The 27,112-nt window shown below is 34.4% G+C and overlaps 1 protein-coding gene across 3 annotated transcripts in view; it reads right to left on the bottom strand.

The window, feature by feature from the left end:
- LOC129220025 (solute carrier family 41 member 1-like) overlaps nt 1-27,112 on the bottom strand; it is a 117,662-nt gene that overhangs the window by 25,331 nt on the left and 65,219 nt on the right. For 2 of the 3 annotated variants that reach the window (XM_054854352.1, XM_054854353.1), the window contains exon 2: nt 2,657-2,810. In XM_054854352.1, coding sequence (XP_054710327.1) covers nt 2,657-2,789 — 133 coding nt within the window. In that variant the 5' untranslated portion in view covers nt 2,790-2,810. Of the gene's footprint in view, nt 1-2,656; nt 2,811-8,915; nt 9,013-27,112 lie in introns of those variants that run through there. The other variant, XM_054854354.1, reaches the window with a different exon arrangement.

The following is a 27,112-nucleotide window of genomic DNA, read 5'->3' as shown; positions in this document are numbered from 1 at the left end:
TGCGAGTTAGCTCTGAAGTAGAAGATGGGGGCACTTGTGAACACAACATCTACTATGGGCACAAGTGAACAGTTCCCATAGCCGCTCTCCGTAATAATATTGATAGTGTAGGATATTGTAAGTGTTAAAAAATGTGTAAATACTGATAATTATTATTTTCCTATAATCAGTTTGCAAATTTATTGTTAATTGTCATTAATATTATTAAATCTTTATTTATGCTTCTTATTTTTATTTTTTATTTATTTTTTGTTACTAAATAGTTAATCAATAATTTAGTGTTACGTAATACTTACAGGAAATAAAAAGACATAATAAATTTCATTTAATTAGAAACTTAAGCTCAAAATCATTTTGAAATACATTACCAAACAATGTGTGAAGCTTAGAAGCAAAATATATATAGAATAACCCTTACATAATAAAAAAAATATTTGTATCGTGTAGTCATATAAGTTTTTTTTCTAGTCTATTCAGTGATCAGAACATGTTACGAGACTTTAGAATTTGGAAATGAGCAGTTATATATTCAGGAAAAATATTATCTTAATGAACAATTACTGTACAGTTGAAACTGACGCAGTTTTGGTTACAAACCCTTCAACGTATTTGTTATTTAGGTAAATGTTTCATATTGAAGAATTTTCCTTCAAAATATGATGCTCCTGCATTTTTTACCCGTGTTCATATGTGCCCTAACCCTGTTCACATGTGCCCCCGTCTAGGGGCACAAGGGAACAACTGCAGAGGTTTTTTTTTTAAAAAAATACCATAAAGTAAAGAAATATTTTTAAAAAAAAAATTCCCCCCAAAATAATCCACGACTCAAAGAAAAGTTTATTTATAGTTTATTCAAAGTTAATCATAAGGATACTTTTGCGTTGAGAAATTTATAATATTTTTTGAAAAAATTAGAAGTGAAAAATAAATTGTTCACATATGCCCCCTTTTCCCCTGTACCAAATTTTCAGCATCAGCGATAGTTCTTGGTGTTGTTAGTAGTAAAGGAAACGTGATGCTTCCACATTTTTTTCAAGGTGCAAGAGTTAATACCGTTGCTTACACCGAAGTACTATAGACAGAGTTATCAAGCCCTGGATCACTACTATAGCACGCGGGAGGCCGTATGCTTTCCAACAAGGCTCGACACCATCCCATTACAGTCACAGTCAGAACAACCCAAGATGGGATGTGCAAAAATTTTCACAATTTTGTTTCGCCTAACTTTTGATCATTCTGCTCCCCAAATCTCAATCCAATTGGCTGCTATGTGTGAGGCGCAGTTGAGAGGGACTATACAATAGTTGTTCCCACAACACTGCTGAAGCTCTCAGAGCTGTTCTTGTGGAAACACTGTCAAAAATTCCAAGGACTTATTCCACTACTGCCTGCAGTCGGTTTAAACAACGCATAGAATCTGTTATAGCCACTGATAATGAGTTTATTGAATGATCTCTTCCTTTATATATCTGACCACCTGTACGAGAACTTTAATACATAATATTGGTTTTCTCCTACGAACCAGAAATCTCCTTTTTCACCGTAACGATGAGTATATGCAAGGGGGGGGGGCATACAAATAAACGGAACCGAACTGATGCTGTGTTTGTTGTCTTGTGCCAGCTAGGCTTTCAATTTGGGGTGTGCTGCTGCACTTTTCCAACGTTGCCGTAATTTGGTTTGAAGTCCGACTTCCACAGCACACGCATGCCATAATGACCCGTTTCGAGAGTAGGCAGCCATTCCCAGCACACCAACACATTCTCACAAAGAAAGGGCAAGGACAGGAGAGAGAAATTACATCCACAACCCGATCCGGGGCTCGAATCCGGAACCTCTCCATCGCAGTGAGACTTCTCTGATCCCTAGACAAGGTGGTCAACAACCGAACTGATGAGCGCACTCTTTTCAGTTACGATTTATATTGCTAGGAGGTGCTGGTTGGAGATCTCTCGCGATCATTAATGAGCTGGCGTCAGTCTCAGAGATGTGTATTTTTCCTGGTGCCAGGTTGTGCACGTTCCTGCCTGAACCATTTGATGATTAGGGAGATGGCTGATCATAAGGAGCAAAGTATGCGTGAAATTTTGCTTTTTGGTTGGGAAAACTGCAGCCGAAATCATTGAGATGCTTCGGCACGCCTTTAATGATCAGGCATTTTGACAACACAGGTCTAAGAGTGGTTTTTTCCGTTTCAAATCTGGAATCAAGTAAACCGAAGACAGTTTACGGCCTGTGCGTCCTTCGAAAGTGCACATTGACAATGCAAAAAGGTAGAGTTCAATAAAAATGCAAAATATAAACGAAAAGGAAACTCCAGTTATTTTTGGATGCCCCTCGTATGTGTCCTAACTTGCGGCTTTGGTTTGAAGACAAACCGATCGTTGTCGTTTGGCAATAGAAAAATTAACCTATTTTTTGCTGTTATTTTACTTAGCGTTGAAAATAAGACTCATATCAACATAGAACGTCAACATGGGTAAACATTTGAATAAATAGATAATTCTGAAAAATTCATAAAAATGTACGATATCATAGTTGAAAATTTAAAAAAAAGGTTTATTCCTCGATAGATTCGACACCTTTCATTGTGAGGGTAGACAGAGCTTTACTACGTCAACCAACATTAGAGCAAAAAAGAACTGGTTAGCAATACCTGGTTGGAGATCATCCTGGAAGGTGGGGTTTCCGAAGGACACTGGCTCGTGCGTGAGGGTGGTCAGGTTGGCCGACGATTCGTTGTGGTTCATCATCGGCTCGAGGCGCCGGATGTCCAACAGAACGGCCATTGAACCCCTTCACGCCCGGATCTGAAAGGAAAAAGCGATGTTCTATGTAGATTACTATTGCGGAAAATACAGAGGGAACTAAAAATCTTGCCCAGATTAGGAAACTTCAGTACACAAAAAGAAAGGTTAGATTAAAAATTTTTAAAACCCCAACTCAAATGAGTCATAACTAAGAACAGAAGTGCCCAACCTTTAAGAACACTCGATCAAGTCACCTTTCAAAGTAAATAAATAAAAATTGGGGCCTCCGTTAAGGAACTAGGGCAACAGTATAATAGTTTCTTAAAAGTTAGTTACATATAACCTTATTCCTCAAACAAATAATTACCTTCTTTTGCAATGTTAAAGCATCCTCTCAGATTCCAAAACCCCTTCTCCCCACTCTTCATCTAGGGATGAGATGTATCCAACTATAGTTTGCACACACTGCATACAGTGGATTCTCTCAATCTGAACCCTCCCTAATGCGAACACCCCGATATTCTGAACATATTTTGATGGTCTCGGCGAAACTCCATAGACTTACCATGGGCTGAACTCTCTGTAATCTGAACACCCCAGTGATATGAATGCTATTTTTAATCCCTTTCAATTATTACCTCTCTATATACTGAACAAGTTCACAATCGGTACTCGAGAATTCCTATGAATCCAATTGGAAAGCCTGAAATACATTCACAATTTTAGCACAATGATTGAAGGGCATTAAGGGGAAGATGGAGAGAAGAAGGAAAATTATTTTCCTGGATATTACTGCATCACAAAGTCATTCAGCTGGGCAATAGGAGCCAGAAGTTTCTGCCATGGAACTATATTTCAACAATCCAACTATTGTATCAAGTAGCATTCAAGACCTTTAAAATACGATTACTTTCAAACAAAATGAGGCTGAGAATCACCCGGAAACATTTTCACTTGGATGATAACACATACCTTGTATGAGAATACAAAATGCAAAAACAAATAAAAAATTACTCTTTTTTAATCCAGGTATTGTAGCTGTATTGTTATTTTATTATTGAATGCTACTTGAAACCTTTTTAAATTAAGTGGTCACAGTATACCTTTCAAGCAATTTTTTTCAATTTAAGTAAATTATATTTTTCGTAGAAACCATAACATGCTTACTTATTCTGTAATCAATAATTTATTTTAAAAATTTAAAAATATTGCTTACTTTTTTTCAAAAATTCAAAGTATTTGGGAAATTTTCAATTTTTAAAAATCTCTAAGGCTTTTTTGTTTTTAAACTAATATAAAAAAGTTTTTTGCTAAACGATCACAATCATCATCTCTAAAAATCTGTGCATTCATTTGCTTTTGTGTTTACTAGAAAATTTTCTGTGATCAATTACGTAAAAAATCGTAATTTTTTTCCAAAAAAATTTGGTTTTTCAAGGTATAACATGCTCTAAACATTTGAGTAATTTATAAAATGCTTATCCAATGCATAGTTTTGTTAAATATATTATCCTAATTGCAAAAAATATTATTTTAAAGCTGTATCTTTAATAGAAAAAAATTCTTAGGGATTCTCATGACACGAAAAAAAAAAACGATCATCGCGAAAAATCAATTTAAAGTTTTCTTTTTGCATAAAAATACATAGCGAGCATGACCTAAAACCACTCATAACTTTTTCAATATTTGAACTAAAGCAATGAAACTTTTCCCCTGTGTTTGGACTAGTGTTTGGTTTCGAAATAAGCAATAAAAGTTTTTTTGATCGTTCGGTCATTTTTGAGGTACGGTAACCCCTTAAAAAAGAAAGAAAGGCAAGAGTTGAGCTCCTACTGAGTTGAATTAGACATTGCATTAGCCACCAGTCTAAAATTCAGCACCTCTATCTCAGTAACTGGTATATAAGAGATATGTAGATATGTCCCTTTAGAAATAAAAGGAAACAATTTTCATTGTCTAAGTTAGGGAGTCCCCCCATCCCCTCCTAACTTGGGATTATTACTTTGGTCTTTAATTTATTCAGCAATATATAATAGTTTGGGACTCGAACTATCATTTTAAAGAAGTTCATTTTACAATCCAATAAAGAAAAAAAATCATTTGACAGAAATAATCTAATCTTGTAAAATTTCAATGATTTCAGAACGTACACTTGCCCCTGAAAACACTGAATTTCTCCCCAGACTTCTTAATTCTTTTGAGTGTAATATTTCTACTTTCTCCTCTGTATTTAAAAGCATAAAAGCAATTGGTGAACCTAAATAATTATTAATACAGCTTATTTTTGGCTCTCCATGTTCCTTATTTCACATCTTTTCACATTCATTTCCATACCCTTATAATACGTGAAATTCACTAAAAATGAATTACCTCATCTATACTTTGAGACTCATTTTTATTAGTAGAGCTAATATATGTAATATTTTGGAAAAACGTCTTTTGCTCATCAATAGATTCAGATTTTTCTAACAATGACGATTGTTCTATCTTGTTATGGTATGACACATTTATTGTCATCAGAATAGCCCTAAATTTGTAAAATTTTGTATCTACACGTTTTTGTTACAACAATTTTGCACTTTATTTCCTCATTATTCCTTATAGATTCTTTTTGTGCCGTAGTACCCTAACTTAGAACAATGTCTCAAGTTCTGAGCATATTTGCTATTTTTGAAGTTTATGAATAAATTATTTTAAAACTGAATTAGGTAGAAATGAATTTGCCCAAACAAGACACAGGTACATAGCCGAGATGAACTGTAAAACAAAGTCAAACTAATGCTGCTCAGTTAGCGAAGGTAACCAAAGTTATTTCCAAATATAAAAATCGCAAATCCTTTCGAAATTTTCAAAATCATAAAAATAACTTATTTCAGTTCTTCCCAATGTTCACTAGTGGACCGCGAACAGCGTGTTGCTGGCCCGTGGACACTGGTGGAGGATTTGAACCAAAATAAATCTCGGAGTCTTAATTTCCGTTTTTTTGCGAAAATTCACTTATTAGATGTATCATCGCTCAAAAGCTCTCTCCCTAGCTCATATCCAATTATGAACTTTAAGATTAAAATTTTTCATATTTCTTTGGAACTTTCCCTTAAAATTGAAGATTAAATTCAATGAACCAGAAACACCTTTAAATGAAATTGTCAAATAAACTACTAGTTTTAGCTTCAAACTTCAAGTTAAAAATGCTCCCCCTTTGTTGAACTGGCATGACTAACCAGTGAATCGTGACACTTCAGGGGCTTTTCGACAGCCCCTTTGAATTTAGTTATTTGAATGAGACTTTTCATAGCAATGTTTAAAAAATTATGTAGGAATGCATTGAATTTGCGAGTTATTAGAAACAAAATCAATTTCAATCCAAATACCAACTCCCTCGAACAGGAAAAATAGCGCCAAAAATCTCATGGAGCTTTAACTTGGATGACTTGTTTTTCAGTTTTCTTACAGCTGTGTCAGCTAAGTGAATGCAATAAAATTGTTTTCTTTCTTAAAATTATTTTGAAAATTGTTCTTGTACAGTATGTCTACGTCAGTGGTACAGCACAAGCGCCCCCATATGCAAAATTTGAAGGGGGGGGGGCGGTTCAGATATTTTCCCCATGGTTTAGCAGGATATTTTCCCGCAGAAACCGATTTCAGTGCAGATTAGAGTTATGAAAATTTGACATTTTTAATAACTTATTCATTAATTGCTGGAAAAGAAATGGTTTTACATTTTTTCAAAGAAAAAAATACTAAAAGCAGGGAAGTTCTAATTTCTAAGGGGGGAGGGGCTTGAGCCCCAACTTGCCCCCACCCCATATGGGCGCCCTTGGTACAGCATGTGAGGGTAGAAGGGGGGATTAACATCTCCAGAGCTCTTGTTTTTTGCACACTTTCAATCCTAATAAGGTATATTATTCCTTCTTAAAAACAGTAATGAACAGATGCCCCCCCCCCCCTCCCCTCCAGAAAGTAAAATTTGGCTGTGCAAGTAATATATAGTAGTTAGTGGGTTTCACTGGTGTTTTCTACAAAACTGGTGGGCCGCCCAACAAAAAAGGTTGGGAAATGCTGCATTAAGCAGATGCATCGAAGTTCAACTCACATAGCCTCATAAGATAACTGTTCATTTATTCTGTAACACCATTTATTTTTTACTGGTGAAATGGCTCGGGCCCAAGCCAGAAAGGAGCCTAATATTTTTAAAAACTAGATGCGAAATATAGGGGTAAACAAAATGGAGGGGGTCGCGGAAAAGTCATTTGTGACTGGCCCCAAAATTTCTGTGCACGCCCGTGGATGTACCAGTCGTCAAAACTAAATTCGGCAAAATGTCCCAAGTTAGGATAATGTCCCAAGAATGAGTACTTGACTGTACCGCGAAAAAAAAAAGAAAAAAAAAAAAAGACCGCATAAAAACAGGTTTGAGTGTACAGGTGCTGCTGAAAGTTTCTGAATACATGGCTGATCGAGTAATTTACCTATACTTTTGACTCTTTTTGCTTAAAAATATCAACTTTGAGACCTGTAATTTAAAAAGTTGTTTACATGACATGGGTTTCTCTCCTGAACCTAAAACTACACCACGTGGACTATAACAACAGCTGTGTCTCGAAGTTACTGCATATTGATCCGTCGATTGAGCCATCAAATTATTCAAGTTAGAGCATGTACCTCGTATCAATTAATATCCACATTTACAAAATTGACATGGGTCAATCACTGCTTTTGAAACAAAACTATAATTTACTTAGCAACATACATTCACGACCATAAATTTTAATCTCTACTCGGGTATAAACAAATCAAATATTGAAAAAAGAAACAACTTTTTCTACTGACAATACTACTAACACAGCCAGAAATTGTTAAGAAAATTGAAGACATCAACTATCACAAGTTGTCCAAGCTTTAAACAAATGACTTAAGATCCCAATACACCTTTCCAGAACTCTATAGTCTTATTGTTGTTGAACTGGAAAATCTAAAGAATTCCGTAAACCAGACAAAAGGTATAATTTTTATGTAAAACCACTGCTGTAGTTGGGGGAAAATATTTGGGAGAAAGTACCTCTTTTAGGATAGAAGTCATGGCTGGGGGATTTTGTTTCACCAAAAAAGTTCAATTTCGATTACACATGCCTGATTTAATTCGAAAAGCAGACTTTTTTTTTTTTTTTTTTTTTTGTAAAAGGTTTTTTGATGATTTCAAAGAACCTTTTACGAAAAAAAAAAAAAAAACGTCAAAAATTTACATTAAATTTTGTTATTTTTACAATAATAAACCAAATATTTCCGGGAACAGCGCGACCCGCTCCTCCCCTCCCGACTACAGCACTGTATAAACACAATATATTACAAACAAATTTCTATAAAGATCCCAAAATTCATGACAGAAAAATGATACAACTGAATCGCATGACCCCTTTAAAAAGGGAGGGCGGCGATTCTAATTAGTTTGCCCACACACAGTCCGTATCACAAACAATTCTTTACTTATTTCACAACCCCAAACATTTGTAGGGAACGTATACCAGTAAACACTATGGTTCAATCAATAAGGTACGAAAATTCTAACACAGTTCCAATCACAAACAAACCTTTACTAGTAGAACCCAAACATTTAAAGAGAACAAAATATTTGAGCATAATATAAATTTAAGCGATTACCTAAGCTAAGCAAACGATGCCGTAAATCACAATCAGCATTGCAGATAAGATATTAGCGATCAAAAAGTTCGTTAAATTCACAAGAAAACGGCGTTTTATATCCTTGCTCAATTTTTGTAATTTTCACGAAAAATTTTACCTTTAATCCTTTGCTTTTTCGTTCAAACTGTGTTCATGTCTTAACTGTTCAGTGTTACGTGATCAATGATTTTGATCAATTAATAAGCATCAATAAATTATTTATGATCCATGGAAGCACAAAAACATTTTGTATTATGAAAGAGATCTTAACTCACAACCAAAAGGATACTTCCAAACAAATGTTTTAGGATCATTGTTACTTTTATCAGCTTCCAATAAAATAACGTAAAAACAAAAGTCTATAAACTCAAATGTTGAAATTGCATGCAAATAGGAACATTACAACTGTTATTGACCCATTAACTGCGGATTTTTTACCAAATACTTCACTCGTTAATAGAAAACCGCATACGCAAGAAAACTTACCTTTCACACAAGTTAAATCGCAATTCCCTGGTCGCGGCGTTCGAATTTCTAGAACATTCACAGCAACTGAAGAGAATTTTAGACTTGCGCAAAAAAGTTTCACGCTCGTGTTGATCAAATTACATTGTATACCATCGTCACTTTGTAGTATCTCCTACGCATGCGAGCTACGTAACATAGTAATGGAATTATTTATGCATTTCATTTAGATCAGACGGGACGTAAACATTTCAAGCGATGAACATATTTCAAATGAGGTTCATTTCTTAGTGACGATGATGGAAGAACTTGCAGTTGAATGTTTGTTAATGGGGCCAGATCGCTAGAAATGATGTCTTCTGTTCAGTTTTAACATTTTCAGCAAGCAACCTTGGCTGTACCATTTCCTCATCAGATGGTGGTGTTACATTGAGCCAAGGTGATTTAAAACTATTTATTTAGCGGAAGATATTCTCAGTCCGCGAAAAGAATAATTTTCAGTGAAAATATCATTTCCCAAAGGAATATATCAATTTATTTGATCTTATATAAACGTAAAATCAGCACAAAAAATGGTAAGGAACTACGTGTCAACACATCACAACCTGGCAACTGAAACGACAACTAAAAAAAAAGAAATTGAGAAGATCAAGGTTTTACGCAAGACTACATTTAACCGATTAATTCTTCAATATTACATTACGCGCCAAACATTTATTACGTTATGTTTACTGATTACATTTTTGTAGTTTTAATTAATGGTGTATACTTGAGGTTCGAAACATTTTCTTCTAAATTATGAAATTTTAATGAAGTGACACTTCCGATTATACCTTTTATACGCCACTACGCAGTAGTTATGTAAAATACCTTTGTGTAAAATTTGTGGCAAAAGAGGATTCAATTTAGATTTTATTTTGTAATTGGCATGTTTTTTTCTTCCCATGTTTTTGAGATATGTTATTTCTGCGACAGTATATTCGATAATATTCCAATAAAATATTCGATCTGTGCGATATCGAATATTTTATTGGAATATTATCGATATATATGCGATACATCCCAAACAATAACAATATTATTGCGATAAAATTCCAATCAAATTTGAAAAACATTTGAAACGTCATTGAAACACAAGAGTAATGAAGCAACTTTAAATCAGAAGATTCCCGAATCAGAAAGTTTATGAAGCAGGACGTGTGTTGGTTAATACATTAAAAGCTTTGCTCATACAACATTTTTACAACAAATGATAAATTGTTGTTTCTACTTAAACTTTACTTTGAGATCTTGATTTTTTACGAAATAGTTTCAAACTTAGGGTAGGGACGTAAGCAGCAGTCACAATGCAGCTGATTGTAATTGCTGCTACCATCTCGAAGCCAAAAATATTTTTGCATTGAAAACTTCCTCGCAAACCCCGAAATTTGCAATATGCTCGCGTGCGTGTGTGTGTGTGTGTGTGTGTGTGTAAAACGAATTTAAAAAAAAAATATCGCTGTTGTAGGGGGAATCGAAAAAAGCTGACGCTGTTATGTAATAGAATGTGTATCGAAAAATAGTTAAGCTGAAGCGATTGAGGACGCTTGTTTGGTTGACGCTAGTTCAGCAACTAAAGATATGTCTTCTAGCGTTACAGTCAAGTGCCCCAGGTACTTGGAATAGTACCCTAACTTAGGACATCTTGCGAAATCTTGTTTTGAGGACTAGTACATCTGTCAGTATTTACCAGTACGAACTAAATGGCCTAACAGGATAAAGGAGCGGTTATCTTTTGAAGTTATGTGAGTTAAACTTTGAAGCTTCATCTTTATGAGCAAGTTTAATTATTTCAAAAATTTCGACAAAGTATGCAATTTTCAAGTGTGGAAATAGCTTTTGTTACCAACGTTTGAATGAACAGCTTGAAATTTTGTCATACTTCTTCTTACCTATGTATTTGTGTTTCATTTGTACGCATTCATTTCCACTAAACTAATTCAGTTTAACTTATTTATTCATAAATTTGAGAAATAGCAAATGCGCTCCAAACTTGGGACACTAATCCAAGCTAGGGTACAAACACATAAAAAGTGTCTAAGGGGAATATTAAGGAAATAAATTGTGCAATTGTATTGATAAAAAAAAAAAGTTTAAAAACTGTAAAGAAAAATAGCTATTCTGATGACAATAAATGCGTCATATCATTACGGGACAGAAAATTTGTCACTGGCAGAAAAATATGAGCTTATCGATGAACAAAAGACGTTTGGGCCAAAGTATAACAATTGTTAGTTCTTCCAATGAAAATGACAAAATGAGTCTCAAAATATAGATGAGACCAATTAATTTGTTAAGTGAATTTCACGTATTTGGAAAGTGAAAAATGAATGTGCAAGATGTGAAATGAGGAACATAGAGAGCTAATAATCAGTTTTGTGAGGAATTATTTGGGCTCACCAAATAATTTTACGCTTCCAAATGAAGAGAGAAGCACAGAAACATTGCATTCCAAAGAAATAAGAAGGCTGGGCAGTCAAGGAGTATTTTCTGACGAAGTATACATTTTGAAAAGTTTACAAGACGTAATCTATCTAAAATGTAATACTTTCTTTTTCTAATATTAAAATAAACTCCTTCAAAACGGTAATTAGTGTCCCAAACTATTATCTATTGATGCACACATAAGAAAAATCGAAATTTCGAAGATCCCTAACTTGGGACAATGAACATTTTCTTGTTTTATTTTTTAAGAAACCGTATCTACACATACATACACACACACACACTAGACCTTGTCCTGAGGTAAAGTACTAAGGCTCTTTTTCAGGGGCGTGCACAAGGGGGGATAGGGAATACCTGTTGGGCCCGATATTTTTTAATTAAGGGGTAGGGTAAACAATATGAAGGGGGATCCGTAAAAATCATTTGTGACGAGCCCCAAAATTTCTGTGCACGCCCCTGCTCTTCTTAAAATAGAATACTTGGCTCAAATGAAAAAGTATGATTTTTATGCTACTAAAGATTCAAAACTGTCCCAAGTATGGGCACTTGACTGTAATCAGGGTCAACCATCAATTACCTCAATTATTAGGTTTCACTTCGTTTGCCCTTACAATCATTATTTTTTAGTTTTGATAGAAGCAATAAAGAAAATTATATATACAAAAAAAAAAAAAAAAACTGTAAAGTTGACCACCCTTGTAAGTTGACCACCTGTCTATGTTGACCGCTTTTGTCAGGAACGGAATTAGTCCTATCTCATACAATGAAGGAAAACCTCTGTAACTTGACCACTTGTCTATCTTGACCATTAATGTTCGCCAAATTTGGTTTGGAGTATTGTAAAAAACCCTTTGTAAGTTGACCACTTGGTTTATTTTTTAACTTTCTTCAGCATATTATTTTATTTCATTATTTATTTTTTTTTTTTTTCATAGCTTTCCAAGAATGTTTTCAATACTTTGATGACAGAATAGCATTTTACTAACTGAACAGCAGCATAAAACTTAATGCTACTCTTCATTCTCCAAACTTGTTTTTCATTTGTTGTTCTATTTGAGATAACTTTTTGTACTCTGTTCAATGAAAATAGGTGTCAGTAGAAAAGTTCAAAGTCTTTCCTTTCATTTGCAATATGTTGTGACAACTAGTGATGTTTCGGATATCCGTATCCGCGGATATCCGAGGGAAAATAAAGATCTGTATCCGTATCCGTTACTTTTTTGACGGATCTTAAACGGATCATTTCTATACTAAAATTTTTTCAATATTTGAATAAAAGACTCTTAAATTCCGTTTAAATTAGGTTTTGTCCCCCCCCCCCCCCCGTTGCAAAAAGGAAGGAGGAATAAGTTTTAAAAGTGTGTATCAGTGTGTCTTTTTGTGGCATCGTAGCTCCTAAACAGATAAACCGATTTTGATAGTTCATTTTTCGTTCAAAAGGTGACTTGATCGAAAGTGTTCTTAGCTTGGCCTCGTTTTCATAGAACTTTAATTACCGAAGATATTAATTAAAAAGTTACTTAACGTTTTTCATAATTATGGTAGTAAAAATTTACCCGTACGTTAAAAATGTTGGCCCTGATTGAAAGAACGAAGTTTTCTGCGTTTGATATTTATTTGAAACTTCTAACTGATATACAGTAGGAGCTATAATCTTGTTAAATAAATTTTAAATGCAATTCTAAGCCTTTATACACGTGATTGGTAACGATTTCATAGTCGGAAGATAAGGAGAAAAAGCTCAATAATTTAAAATTTTTACCTGCTGTCAGTTCATATTTGTTAACAAATGTGTAATCTGACCCAGGAAATTCATCTTAATATGAGGTCGGCTCTCTGGGACATGTTTTGGTTTTTTAATTTTTAATTTAATATTAGTTTTTGTTATTGATTTGGGGTTTCTGTTATTCTTCATTTTTGTTTTTCTCGACATCATTCCAAAAAAGTGAGACTAAATTCTCTATTGTATTTACTGTTGGTAAAGGTGTTCCTGGCTCTGTATTTCGTCGGTCGGAGTAAGTTCGGTGGAATGGATCAGCGTTGCATTTAATCTGAAATAAAATGCGAAAAATTATTTCTAGCCTGTCCAGTAGAAGCGTCACACTCTTGTTCCTGTATCCTACATCTACCAAGCAAGCTAGAAATAATTTTTCACATTTCATCTAAGCATTGATGCAGCGCTGGCCCATTCCTTTCAACTCTCCCTCAATTTTAATGGAGATTTCTTTAAAGAGTAAATCCTAGTCTTGATTATATTTTTGCTGCAGTTGACATTTTTTGAAGAAACTGCCATTATTCTGACGGAAATACCTTTCGTAACAAATTTTACACTTGGATAGTTGAATTGGGTAAAAAAAAATTGAGATCCGTATCCGTAGATCTTGACACTAATGATCCGTATCCGTATGCGCGGATCTACTTCTTTAACGATCCGGCACATCACTAGTGACAACACAGGCATTGTGCTAAAAAGAGCAGGCCCGGATCTATTCATTTTTATTCCCCTGCAACAAAATATGTAGGGTCCCTCCCTAGTGGCCAGCAGTGTCAATTAGTAAAGTGAATAAGTCTTAGTGCTAGCTTTTTTTCTATTTTTTTCTTCAATTTCTAGGGCCGTTAGCCCCTTTAAGGACGCGGGCCTTTCGCACTGCGGGTACGCAGATCTGGGCTTGCTAATGAGTAAAGTTACATGTTTCTGGTGCAAGGGATTAAGAGATAGGACATTTTGATTTTGCCTTTAGGAACTGGGAGAGTCGAACTTGTTGCTCTTTGTGCTTATAAGTTTTACATGAAAAGGCTTCAAAAAGAAAGTTAGCTGAACTTGAGATTAATAAAAAGTATGAAATATTAAAATTAACTGAAAATGGAAAAAGTCAGAGAATATTAGCTGGCATAGCATATGGAATTTCTAAAACTAAAGTCTCTAATATAGTTAAAAACAAGGAAAAACTAACAAAATTATTTGAATAGTATTTTTAATTGTTTCACTTTCAATAATGTTAAGCAATGAAAGTGGGTTAAACAGAAAGAGTAAGGGTGAGTTCCTCAAAAAAAAAAAAAAAAAAAAAAATGAATACATAGTGCAAGAAATGACAAAAAAAAATATTACCGCCCTTTATAAGTTGACCACCTGTCTAAGTTGACCGCCAAAGTACTGCACCGCGAGTGGTCAACTTACACAGGTATCACTGCATATATACTAATCCGCATTTTATGAGTCTTGGTCGCAAAAATTTGTGTTACAAGTTCGCACATGGACCAATCAGATTTTGATTGATCCACTAGGAAAAAAAAAACATTTTTAAGAGCTCACAATATCATTTCTAGCTTGTGTATGAAATGTGGAAACAATAAATATTACTAAAGGCAAAGGAGAATACGGCAGATAACGGATGGCGAACACAATCTAACTTGAATTGAGCAAAGACGCAATACTTGTGAAGACTTTCTATTACAGAATCGCAAGATATGTTGAAATCCTTAGTTTTTAAATCGGTTTAAACAGAAAAGGGCAAAAGTAGCAAAAATCAATAATAAGAAGTAAATTTACTTACCGAATAAATGAAGTCAAACTTTTTCCTCCCCATGTGTCCTAAATATTTCAATCCGATGATAACTAACTCAAAAGTATGCAAATAACACAACATTCTATTGCGCTCTACGGGGAAAACAGGCTGCTGTTAGCTCACCGAAATTGATACATTGAAGTTCGAAATTTATCCAATAAGGGAAAAAATGCCAAGGGCTAACGCTTATGCATCACTCCATATAATCCTGTTACTTCACGTCACAAATCGCCGACGTGACCATTTTTTTCTGTAACTGATTTTTAAAATTCTGAGCAAAATGGAAATATAAAATGAGATGACACTTCTCGGGTATGTAACGCTGTCTGTCATATATTTATGAAAAAAAAAAATAATAAATTTGTTGGTAGACAAATTCACGCAAGACATGCTTTAGTTGATGTTTATTTACGCAGTGATTCGGGGAAATTGAGAGAGCATCGCAGCATTTTACCATCGAAATCATTGCATCATATTATTTGTAATGCTCAAATTTGAGCGATATTTATGAAACGGGTAGCTTCAATAAAATCATATACATTCACTAATGGATAAAACGATAGTATTTGGGACAACTGTTATTACATTCAAAAGCGTTTATTCGTCGAGTTCATTAACCTATTCTCCCAGCAGAGTTGCGTAAAAGTACATCCGAATAGCCTGTAGTTGAATTACAGCTTCAGCGAAATGATCAAATTAACAATGCCATAGACAGATCAATGCCTCGAGAGCATCAGAAACAAGGGAGCAAATTCACAGTAGTTTTACTGTCTGGTATTGGTTGTAAAAGTTTGGATGTTGACCAATCCATCCAAAAAGAAAAAAGTAGCACTTGGGGATATTTTCATGAAAAAAAGGAGAGAAAAAAATGCTCGTTTTCTTGGTTTGTATTTTTTTTTTTTTTTTTCATTTTATGAAATTCTTTGCATTTTAAACTTTTAAAGATGTAAGGGTCGATGCTCCAAAAGTAATTTCAGTTCAGACGTTTTTCAATGGGATAAAATCGCAAATAAATATATAAATACAGCGTAGATAGAAGGTTTTATGCTAAAAATTAAAAAATAGAGATGGTGAGAAATGTTCTTCCTTAATTTGATTTTCTGTCAAAATAAAAATATGCAGGGTTTGAAAATTTTCGGACCACAACAGGGGCAAGTCCCCGTGAAAGTAAAAAATGCCTTGGGGCCCTTTCCTTCAGAACGAGAGAAAGAAAACCCCGAAAGCAATTTTAAATCTAGCACGTATTTTTACTTTTTTGTTTTAAAAAGTCCAGCAAAGTGATATTTTACTCGCGAAATAATGTTTACAAAATGTACACGATTTACAAAAACACAGAGTAGTGCCTGTCAATGCAGGGTCGTCCGAAGAGATGACAGCGCCCGGGGCGAAAGTTTCCTGCCCCCCCCCCAATACACAAAGAAAAATCAAGTTAGTTATAACATCAGTGCATAATATGCGTGAACACGCCATACTTGATTTTTTTTAATTAATGAACAGAACAATCAAAGGGCTATGCATAATACAACTTAAAACACAAGCAACGAATCTCTTTCTAATATTTGTAAAACGTTAATGGCCCAAAAATTTTTCGAAAAATGGAAATGTTAAAAATTCAAATATTTATCTAGTAAAATGTTACCCCATTAGATAAAAAACAAACAATTAAAATTGAATAGGTTACTCATATTGATTAAACTAAGAACACAAAAAATAATTTGTTGATTATAAGTAGAAAATGTATTTATCGAAGTAAATTACATCATCAAGAGTTTTGGTTTTACATGTACCAACTCAACACCAGCTTTCATATATGTTAAAAACAAAGATGTTATTCTTTTGCATCAAATATTGGAAAGTTTCGGGGGGGGGGGGGGGGAGCCCACAAATACTCAACAACATTGAAAATCGCTCAGAATTGCGTTTTTGGAGCTCTAATTTCGAAAAATCACTGTCTCTAATAGTACAAAATATGACCATACAAATTGCGTTTTAAGACTTGAGTTTAAAAAAATATTCGTGCAAGGGTGCCCAATGCCCATGCCGCCTTTCTTTAATATCTCAAGCAATGGGGTTTTTAAACAACATTTACAAAAATTTTAAGTGGAATAACCCCTTAAAGTAAAACATTGCTTAAATATTTTGGTACATAATTTTGAACAATTTTTCCTGGGAAATGCTCCAGATCCTCCTATCCATAAAATCTTCAAAGTTTCTCTAAAGTTGCGTATTTGAAACTGCAATTTCGAAAACTTGTAGGGGGAGGAGGTGTTGATTCCAATCTATTTAAAAAAATAATCGAACGGAAAGTTTCTGAGCAGTCCTTTACGCTGATATCAATAAACATGGCCTATAATCGCGTTTTTAAAACAAAAAGTTTCAAAATTTTGACCGGATACCTTTTAACCTTTTCCTATCCGATCAAAAAAAAAAAAAAAAAAATTTAAGTTTATAATTAATTTCAATTTCGAAATTTTGAATTCAAATTATGTTTTTCGCAATCACGAGTTGCGACAGGACCCTTACACCCTACTTATTGGTTACTATCCTACTCACTTGTTTCTAGAAACTGCTCCTGTCTTTCCTCTTGGGCGGTTACATGCGTACAGTTGTGTCTGTGTAGACTTGTGTGTGTGTGCGTAGACCTGTGTGTATGCACGTTGGCGTGTGTGCGTGTGTGTAGGATATTGACGCCACCGACCAGGAGAAGCGGCTACCGGGAGGAGTGGCGCCTGCAGAGGACGGTGGGGTTGAAAAAGGAACCAAACATCAAGGACGATCAAGTGAAAACAATTAGCAATCGCGATTGCTCAGAAAAAAGTTTTTTTTTCTGTTTTTTCAATGTGCCCCCTTAAAACTTTTTTCTGTTTACGTCACTGCACACCGGGGCAGAATTTAAGCTAATTTGGTGAGAACTAGACAAAGGAAAATTGCCTTTCGTTTGATTCTAAATAGTTATACTCTCAGAAATTGTATCTGCTTCAATGATACAAAGGAAACGAATGTTTTGGATACTTAGAGAAAGGAATATTTTAGTGCCCTAAGAAAAAACAAATTATTTTCAAATAAAAAAAGAACCGACTTCAAAAAAGAACTAAAAAGTAAAAAATAATTGGTCTTACTTGCATACGATTTCCTATCCAAACCGTACAAATCAAATTTATTTTACACTTCCAGTACAAAATCAACTAAACTGAACACCCAAAAAATAAACACTGATTTTAATTACTATACGATGAATTATTTTAATACCTAACTAATTATATACGATCTCTTATTTTTTAATAAACATTTGAAGTCAAAGCCTCCCATAAACTACTACCTAACGTAACTGAGTAGGTTTAGTTTTAAAGACTTTCGCGTTTAATTAAATTGGTGTTTAACTCAGGATTTGGTGAGTCGACAATTACGCTAGGTAGTAATTTATAGGAGATCCCGACTTCAGATGGTTATTAAAAAATAAGAAATCGTATTTAATTAGTTTAGTATTAAAATAATTCATCGTATAGTAATGAAAATCAGTGTTTATTTTTTGGGCGTTTAGTTTAGTTGATTTTTTTAATGGAAGTGTAAAATAAATTTGATTTATACGTTTGGGTAGGAAATCGTATGTAAGTATGACCAATTATTTTTTACTTTTTAGTTCCTCTTTGTTTTTTGAAGTCGGTTCTTTTTTTTATTTGAAAATAATTTATTTTTTGCTTTTTAGTGGTGTAAATATAAAATAAGTACGTAGGGTAAAGTATGTGGTACAGCTAATAATAGCAAAATAGAGAAAGAAATACAGCACACTGTCTCTGGAGACTTCCGAAGACTGAAGAAAGGCTTTTTCAAATGCGCAATTATTTACAAAGAAAATTGTCTTTATCATCAAATTGATTTTATTAAAGTATTCTTTCCGAAAATTATTCACGAGTCACTAAAAAAACAACAGAAATCGCTTTAACTTTGCCCATAGAATTTGAAGAATTTTCTGGATTTTTCAAGGATCCCTTCTTCAGATACTTGACTCAGCGCTTTCTAAACCAATGACTGGACTTGCTCCCTCCAGTTACTAATTCTTGCTTTAAGGTATTACGTAATTCAATAAAATTTCATTTGTTAAAAAAATTGCTAAAAAATATCCGACTTTTTCCTCTAATTATTATTAATGCATGTTAAGTACTTAGATTTTGCAAAATTATCTTCATTTATCTCCAAAATTACTCTTCAGTTAACTCCAAATTGTTTCCAAAAGTCGACTACTTATGACATTACAAAAACAATGACTAATCAAAAATTTGGATTCGTGTTTGAAACATAGTCTTATATTTTGATCCCCTATTTTCAAAAACTTAAATGTGATCATCACACACGAAATAACATATTACTCGCATTCCTCTTTTTTAGTCCTTTACTCAACAAGTTGAGGCTCCAGGACGGACATTAGGGGGCAATTCATTAATTACGTAAGGATAATTTTGGCAATTTTTGACTCTCGCCCTGCCGCCATGTAAGGGTACGCAAAATTTATCAAACCCCTTTCTTGCGTAAGATTTCATTTCGTTTTTCAAAATACATAAAATGCTGTTAGAAAAGAATCAGTCACACTAAAACTCCCAGTATGACGTAAGTCAAATATTCTTATGTTTCAAATATATTATATGATGCGATACTAAATTAAATATAAGACATGCCATACATAGTGCTATGCTTTTATTATATTTTATACTATTCATTCTTTGTAAAACAAGTAAAAAACAGCACATTCTTAAAACATTTTTTACCTTCCAGACGCAAATGAAATATGATCCCTGTCAAACCACTGCGATTTCCAATATAAAATATCGACTTGTAAAATATTACGTAAGAATGAGTTTGACCCCCCCCCCCCCAAACTAAGGGTATGTAGAGATTTTCCTAACCCTCCTCCCCCTTGGATCCCTTACGTTATTAATGAATGGCCCCTGACCACAATGTGACTCCTAAATTGGAAATGCAACATCGCAGCCCAAAGACGACAACTTCTTTTTCCTACTACGATACTATGCTTGCAAAGAAACAATTTTTACAGAATTCTTTTTTTTTTATTGAAAATTTTTGTGCAAGTAGTTGGTTACAAGAAACCAGAGAAATTCTGGAACCTTTCTATCGCAAGATACACAGTGTTATCTAGAATTTTCAACGACAGTAACATAAACGGCTCTTATGAGGGGCAAGAGGGGCAACTGCCCCTCACTTCCAAAAGTAAAAGGGCCTTGCGCCCACACTTTCAGAGTTAAAAATAAATGATCGATTGAAAAATTATTTTCTAGTTGGGTAAATTGATTTATTTTACGATAGTAAGAACTAAAAATTACAAATAAATGAGCTTTTTTCATCTTATTTCTTAAGAATGGAATTTTGAAACGGTAGGGGAAAGCCTGTGGCGGCCATCCGAAGCGGGTTTTGAAGCCATATTCCACATTTTAGAGGTTATTAAATCAGTAGTATTAAAAGATCGAGAGCAATTTAACAAAATAAATAAATAAATCAGGCGTTAAGCCCCGTAACCTCTACACTTCGTTTGACCCCCCACATTTTTTGTTCATCATCCGCCTATGAACAGTAAGATGCAAGAGTGAAACTGTTCACTTGAGATTGATCTGTTAGTGCTTCCCCCGTGGGGTTTTTATTTATTTATTTATTTATTTATTTATTTTTTTAGGAGGGTGCTGCGCCCTATTCCTTTTTAAGTTAACGTTTGAAGTGCCCTGCTTGTCTTAGACCTTTTAACAAACTTTCATCACAAAAGCAAACCTTTTTTTCGACAAGTAGAGAGTCATACATGCCTGATCTTGAAACATAAATCCCTCGTTTCACCTATCCATTATAGTTGGAGCCAGGGCCGGATACAGACTACTATTTTAGGAAAGGTCATGCCTAAGAATGACCCCCCTCCCTGAACGAACGAACGATTTCGGGTGCGAAAAATTTCTGAAACTAGTTTGGCGTCAATAAAAAGTCTCAAATCGGCCAGAAATAGGGCATCCAGTAGTGCAGAAAGTTACAAATTAATTTCATAAATCGTTTAAGTTTAATTCATCAAGTGTTGAAACACAGTTCGACGGATACCACTGCGTACGGTTTAGCGGGGGGGGGGGGATGTCATGATCCCCATGAACCTATCCTTGTATCCGCCCCTGGTTGGGGAAAACCTAACCTGGCAGCATTGTGAAGGATAAGCAGATCCTAATCATATAACAAAGACTTTGCCAGGTTATGTTTTCCCCAACTATAAAATCTGATTAGAATATTTAATCTGAATGTTTTCAGCATCATTTAAAAACCTATTTTGTATGCAATAATGCATACAATAGTATACCAAAAAGAGAAAAAAGCGCATATTCCGTAACAAAACATTTACCAAAAAGTGCCATTTTATCTGAAAGCGCCCCCCCCCCCCCCTCCTTTTTTCTGTTGGTCTGGAGGAAACACTAATCTACGATTGTCTGAAACGTCTATGTGATTTTTGCTCGGTGTTATTGCTGATACTACATTACGCTACACTCCAAGGTCCCATATACCAATCACTATACTGGTTCAACCAATTGGATGGGTCCCTGAAGACAGCTCTGTTTATGATCCATATCAGGAGCCGAGCAACCCTTAATATAGCACCCACAGAGGTATTAATTGGGCATGAGAACTTGCAGGACTTTGTGAATACGACGGATTTAACGTGCACTAGACATTTTAGCAAGCACGAAAGATCTTCGATTGGCTAGAACAACCCCCCGCCCCTCAAATCCATCAAATTTCGAGTCGAACTCCTTACCGTTCACTCCACAACGACCCTATAGCTGGAACTAGAAAAGTACAGTCTACGTGAATATAATAAATAATTCTTTGCAATTATTTGTTATTATACATAGTATTTGCACCGGACAAATTTATTACAGTTTCAAACTCGATTCGTAATTGCTAAACGAGAAAACATTACATTTGAAACACCACGGCCAAACTATGCAACTTCTCAATTAAATGTGATCTGCTTTTGATTTACAGCACATTAAGTAAACGTTCAAAAGCTTTTTCAGAAAACAAAGAAAGGCACTGCTATATGCTAGTAAATGCGAAAACTAGATTGCCTAGCAAAAAAGAACGAAAAAAATGTGAAGAACAAAATTACGACACCATCGCGTTTCCATTTTGGCTGGAACTCGTCGACGATTTAAGAGAGCGGTATGTAAAAATATTTATTCGTCACATTTAGTTGCATCGTGTCTGGATATAAACTGCATATATGAATCGGTTTTTGGTGAAAGGGCGTAAGTCACAAATTGCAAATTTTATAAGAAGTAGGAAAAAAACGATCTGATGTGTGCATCACATGACTTCCTTTTACTCCAATTTAATATCATTTCCCCATTATTGTCAATTTTAATGTGATTCAATTGTTTACTCTCTAAATATCACCAACAGTGGCCAAATTGAAATCAAATTAAAAAATTGAAAAATCGTCAAATTTGTCGCTAAGTTGGCGACAAAACTTGGCGACCAAAAGACTGGCGATATATCGTCAAGTGTCCGCCAAATTGTAACACTACTTGAGTTTACATCGAAATTAACAATGATTTCCTCCCAAAAAAGGGGCAAAAGACCCTCTTAGGAACATCCGAATGCAACCAAAAAGGAAGGTGCACAACTAGACCCCACTAGGAGTCTACGTACGAAATTTCAACTTTCTAGAACATACCGTTTTTGAGTTATGAGAGATACATACACACATACATACTTACATACGGACGTCACGAGAAAATTCGTTGTAATTAACTCGGGGGTCGTCAAAATGGATATTTCGGGTGTCTGTACGTTCTTAGCAGGGCTGTGGAGTCGGAGTCGAAGAGTCGGAGTCGTGCTGATTTTGAGGAAAAGGAGTCGGAGTCGTTAGAAAACATGCCGACTCCGACTCCAGGCTTCTTTTTTCTTTCCTTTTCACTGATTCTCCTTGCATTTTTTAAAAACTGACTAACAATTGGTTCGATTACATGTATAAAAAGATACTAATAAGAAAATAACTGCCATTATGGCAATCAGCTAGCTTGAGTGCTTACCAAACTTTCTGTAGCCGTCCCCTAGTTTGCTTGCTTTTTAACTTAACTAATAGCAACTGACAGCAAACGGTTTTGTTGCCTAACATTTTCAAGTAATCACTTTCAAATAAAAATAGAAATATAGTGTTTTGTTCGATCTCAGTTATAAAATAGTAAAAGAAAAGTAACAAATTAGTAAGTCGAGGTCCGTAGCTAAGGTTTAAAGGTGATCGGCAAATTCAAAGAAGTTCTGGCGCGAAAGCACGAATCCAAAAGATTCGATGAAATAATCTAATGTTTTTTTCTTTATTAAGACTATTTCTATAAGCTTGGTTCTCACTAAAAAGTATTGAACAAAATAAGTGTAAATGATTTCTTAATTACAACACTCAATAATTGCAGTTAATCATAAAATCTTCATATTAAGGTTTAATTCTAAAGCGGTCATAAATTTTAAATAAAAAGTTTAGCGAAGAAGAAGAAATATAGGTATAGTAAAAGCTATTCGTACAAATTTGTATACCGCCGCATTTTGTGTAAAATTAGCTCCTGATGTATATGTGCCCTATTTTCGTTGAAATTTTATTGATGAAATATAATTTAAAATACATTCGCGAAAATTTTCAGAATTAAAACATTAATATTTTTTATAAACTCAGAAATTAACTTTGAGTGTCATTTACCAGATGGGTGTCACCCGGGGCAAACCACCCCCTCTCAAGAGCTTGGATTTAGAAAACAAGTTTTTTTTTCTCTTAAGTTACAAGGTTTCAAAAATTGAAAGCACACGATTTGATCAATATCTATTTGTTCAACATTAAAGGGGGCAAATTACAAATAATCCTTTTCAAATTTTTAAAAGGGATTTTTAAGTCATCTCACTTTTTAACTCGTAACCATTGGAAAATTTGATTTTTAAATTGAATTTCTAACGTTGTAGGCGTCTTAGGTTTACAAGAAAAAACAAAATGCGAAATTTTCATAAAAAGGAATTAATATTTCAATCTCTGTTTAGAGGTTTTCCTCCCTTCTCCTGAAGGGAGAGAGGGAGTTGAAACAATGCAATTAAAAATTTTTTAAAAAAATGCGGAGTCGGAGTCAGGCGTTTAAAAATCCAGGAGTCGGAGTCGGGGTCGGTCATTTTCCTTCCGACTCCGCAGCCCTGATTCTTAGGCATATATCCACGTGTGGTCGGGTCGGAAAAAAAAAACTCAACATTCATTCGGAGGTGAGAAAAATAGAAATTAAAGACGATACAATACTTCCTTTTTTGTAAAAGGAAGTAAAAATCTTAAAATTAAAAAAAAGGAAAATTAATTTGAAGGTAACGCTTACTGTTTCATATAAATCGATCGACCAATATAGTCTTCTAAATTGCAAAATGGATAGTTGAACTAAGCCAACCGAAAAACTAATCGACTCCAAAACTAATTTGAACTTAAGATATTTTAAGACACTTCAGCAGACCCCATAACCATAAATCGCAACACTACCAATCTAACCAAAGTGAATGTTTTTACAAAATGAACACAACATTTGATTACGGTATTAACTCAGTCTTGTGCAAGCAAATTAAAGTAAACTTAAATCCATTTCTCTTTTTCTACATCTGAAACATGTTTTTAATATATTTTATATAACTATTTTCTAACTCGAACTGCACGGAGAGCAACCACCTGTCACGAACACAGCCCTGAACAAACACAATAAAAGTGTTTCTCACTGGAATATTCTTACAGCCATGTTTTGACAAGTATTCTGTTTTGAATGGCAGCTGTCACTCATATTTCTGTACTTCAGAGCTTGAATGACGTAAGTCCAAAAAATGCGATTTTTCGTTTATCAGTGCATCGTATGTAGAAGCTTGTTCCGCATCGAGCGATGTGAACCGTAATTCTTTTTTAAAAAATCCTTTTTTATTTTTTACCAGAGTTAAAAGAGCGCGCTTCGCATCTTTTGCATGCGCCAGAAAAAAGATTTCCCTGTCTACTGAATAATTTATCATAATGTGACTTACCGTCTTTCTTGCTCTGAGGTACAGATTTTATAGCCTAAGAGATCTCGAGTATTTCCATGAAATACACACAGAATCAACGTAGAGCATTTTCCTATTATGTAATGAAAGCAACAATAATAATATTAAGGTACCGTAGAAGCGGGGTGACTGTGGTACAGTTTGAATACATTTCTATTTGTAATTACTCAACATTCATTCGAGAAAAAAAATGAATTTGCGTTATTATTATAGTTCAGAACTTTGGCTTTCGATTCCGATCCCGAAATAATTTGAAACTTTACCCACACCCCGTCCAGAGCAGTTTTTCTTTGTTCACCCTCTTATTGCGGGTGAGAATGGTACAGCGCATGTTTCAACATTCTCATATAGGTTTTAGTGGTTTGTACCATACTCTACCTCTCTTATATTTTAACGGGAGAGTTGTAGATTTAAGTTATGCTGATAATTGAACTTTGGAGAATCAGGTACATCATAAAATCGAGATAGAACAAAGGCTTTATTTTCTTCATAATTTTGAAGATGGATTACCAAATACTATCATCCCACTGCCAAAACGTACCTCGCTTCAACATTGTTGAAACTTCAAACTCACTTGTATCTACACCCCGTGATTTTTCCTGGGTACTTTTTCCCTTGATAACCCAACTCACCCTCCAAAACTTCGACTAATTACTGTACCACCCTCCAAATTGTAAACTTTAGACATTTGTAACTGAAGCGACATCAAAATATTTTATTTTTGAATGAAAATTGCAGGTAATTTTCTTATGTAATATGAAAGCGAAAGGTACTGACGAAATTGTGATTCCTTCTACACTACAAAATCCACCAACATGAATTTCCGAGCTACCTACAAACACGTAGCACCAGTTGCTCAAAACAGATAAATTAACAATCACCATTCATCTGACGGGCCGTTTTGACAGTGATAACAACTCTCACATCACCAGAGAAGGTTGCACAATAGTTCCTATTGAAACTGAGCTAGCCCAGAATGCACTACGAACGCTTATTACGTCAAAACTGAAGTTTGTATCATTCTCACCCTCCAAACCATTCTCACCCCTTATGGTACTGAAAAAAAATATATATATATTATAATTGTCATTTTTTCCAAACAAATATTTTTGATTTTTTACTAATGATGTTAATACCCTCGCTATAAACGACGTTTTTGCCATCTAATATGCATTTTTTTTTTTTAAATTCAGGATCGATGAAAATCAGTTGGCTTTGAAGCAAAATGTCTGGGGATGACATTTTGGATATCAACCTTTCCAAAGTTTTTGTCACGTAACGATAGGAATAAATAGAAATCAGATGGTGCAATATCTGTTTGAGCATGGTAGGTGTGACAAACCGCAACGCAATTTTTTTATATGTTTCATTTTGAGCAACGTGGTCTTTCATCATCAAGTTTCAGAACCAAGCTTGTTTTTTGTTGATAAGTACTGAAATAAACTCCCCTGACATTGCACCATCTGATTTTTCTTTATTCTGGTTAAGATAGGACAAAAAACTTGAAAATTTCGCTGATATCCAAACTGCCGCCTCCAAATGTGATCCAAAACCAATTGATTTTTTATCCCTCCGCAATTGCAAATTTGTTCACTAAAAACGAACTTTTTTTTCTAAAGAAGACACAAATACAGCTAATTTAATAAAAGTCAGAAATGTGGTAGGTTTAATAACATTAATATCAATTCTTCACTCTTCCCCAAAATCGTGGGAAGGCATTAATTATTTCGTGTTTTCCTGGAAGTAGTTATGAAAAAAACTAAATTGTTAGTTACCTACTTGAGCAGCATTCACCCGACGATATGTATACTTTTTGTTTTATTTCCCGCCAAAGGATGTATAAAATAATTTACTTGGAAACTTGGTAATAGAAATTTGGAAACTTTAACGGGGGAGAAGGAATTAAAATACTTGTCTGAGGGCACTAGCGCAGTCACAAATACCTTCTGGGAGTTTTTTTTTGTTTTGATCAAAAATACCTTCTGAAGGTGTTTTTTTTAAATTACAAAAACCTTCTGAAGGTGTTATTTTGATTAAAAATACCTTCTGAAGGTATTTTGATCATAAATACCTTCTGAAGGT

The sequence above is a fragment of the Uloborus diversus genome, chromosome 4, assembly GCF_026930045.1.
Source record: "Uloborus diversus isolate 005 chromosome 4, Udiv.v.3.1, whole genome shotgun sequence".
Lineage (NCBI taxonomy): Eukaryota > Metazoa > Arthropoda > Arachnida > Araneae > Uloboridae > Uloborus > Uloborus diversus.
Note: the sequence above shows the minus strand (reverse complement) of the source record. Positions and strands in the feature narration are given on the sequence as shown.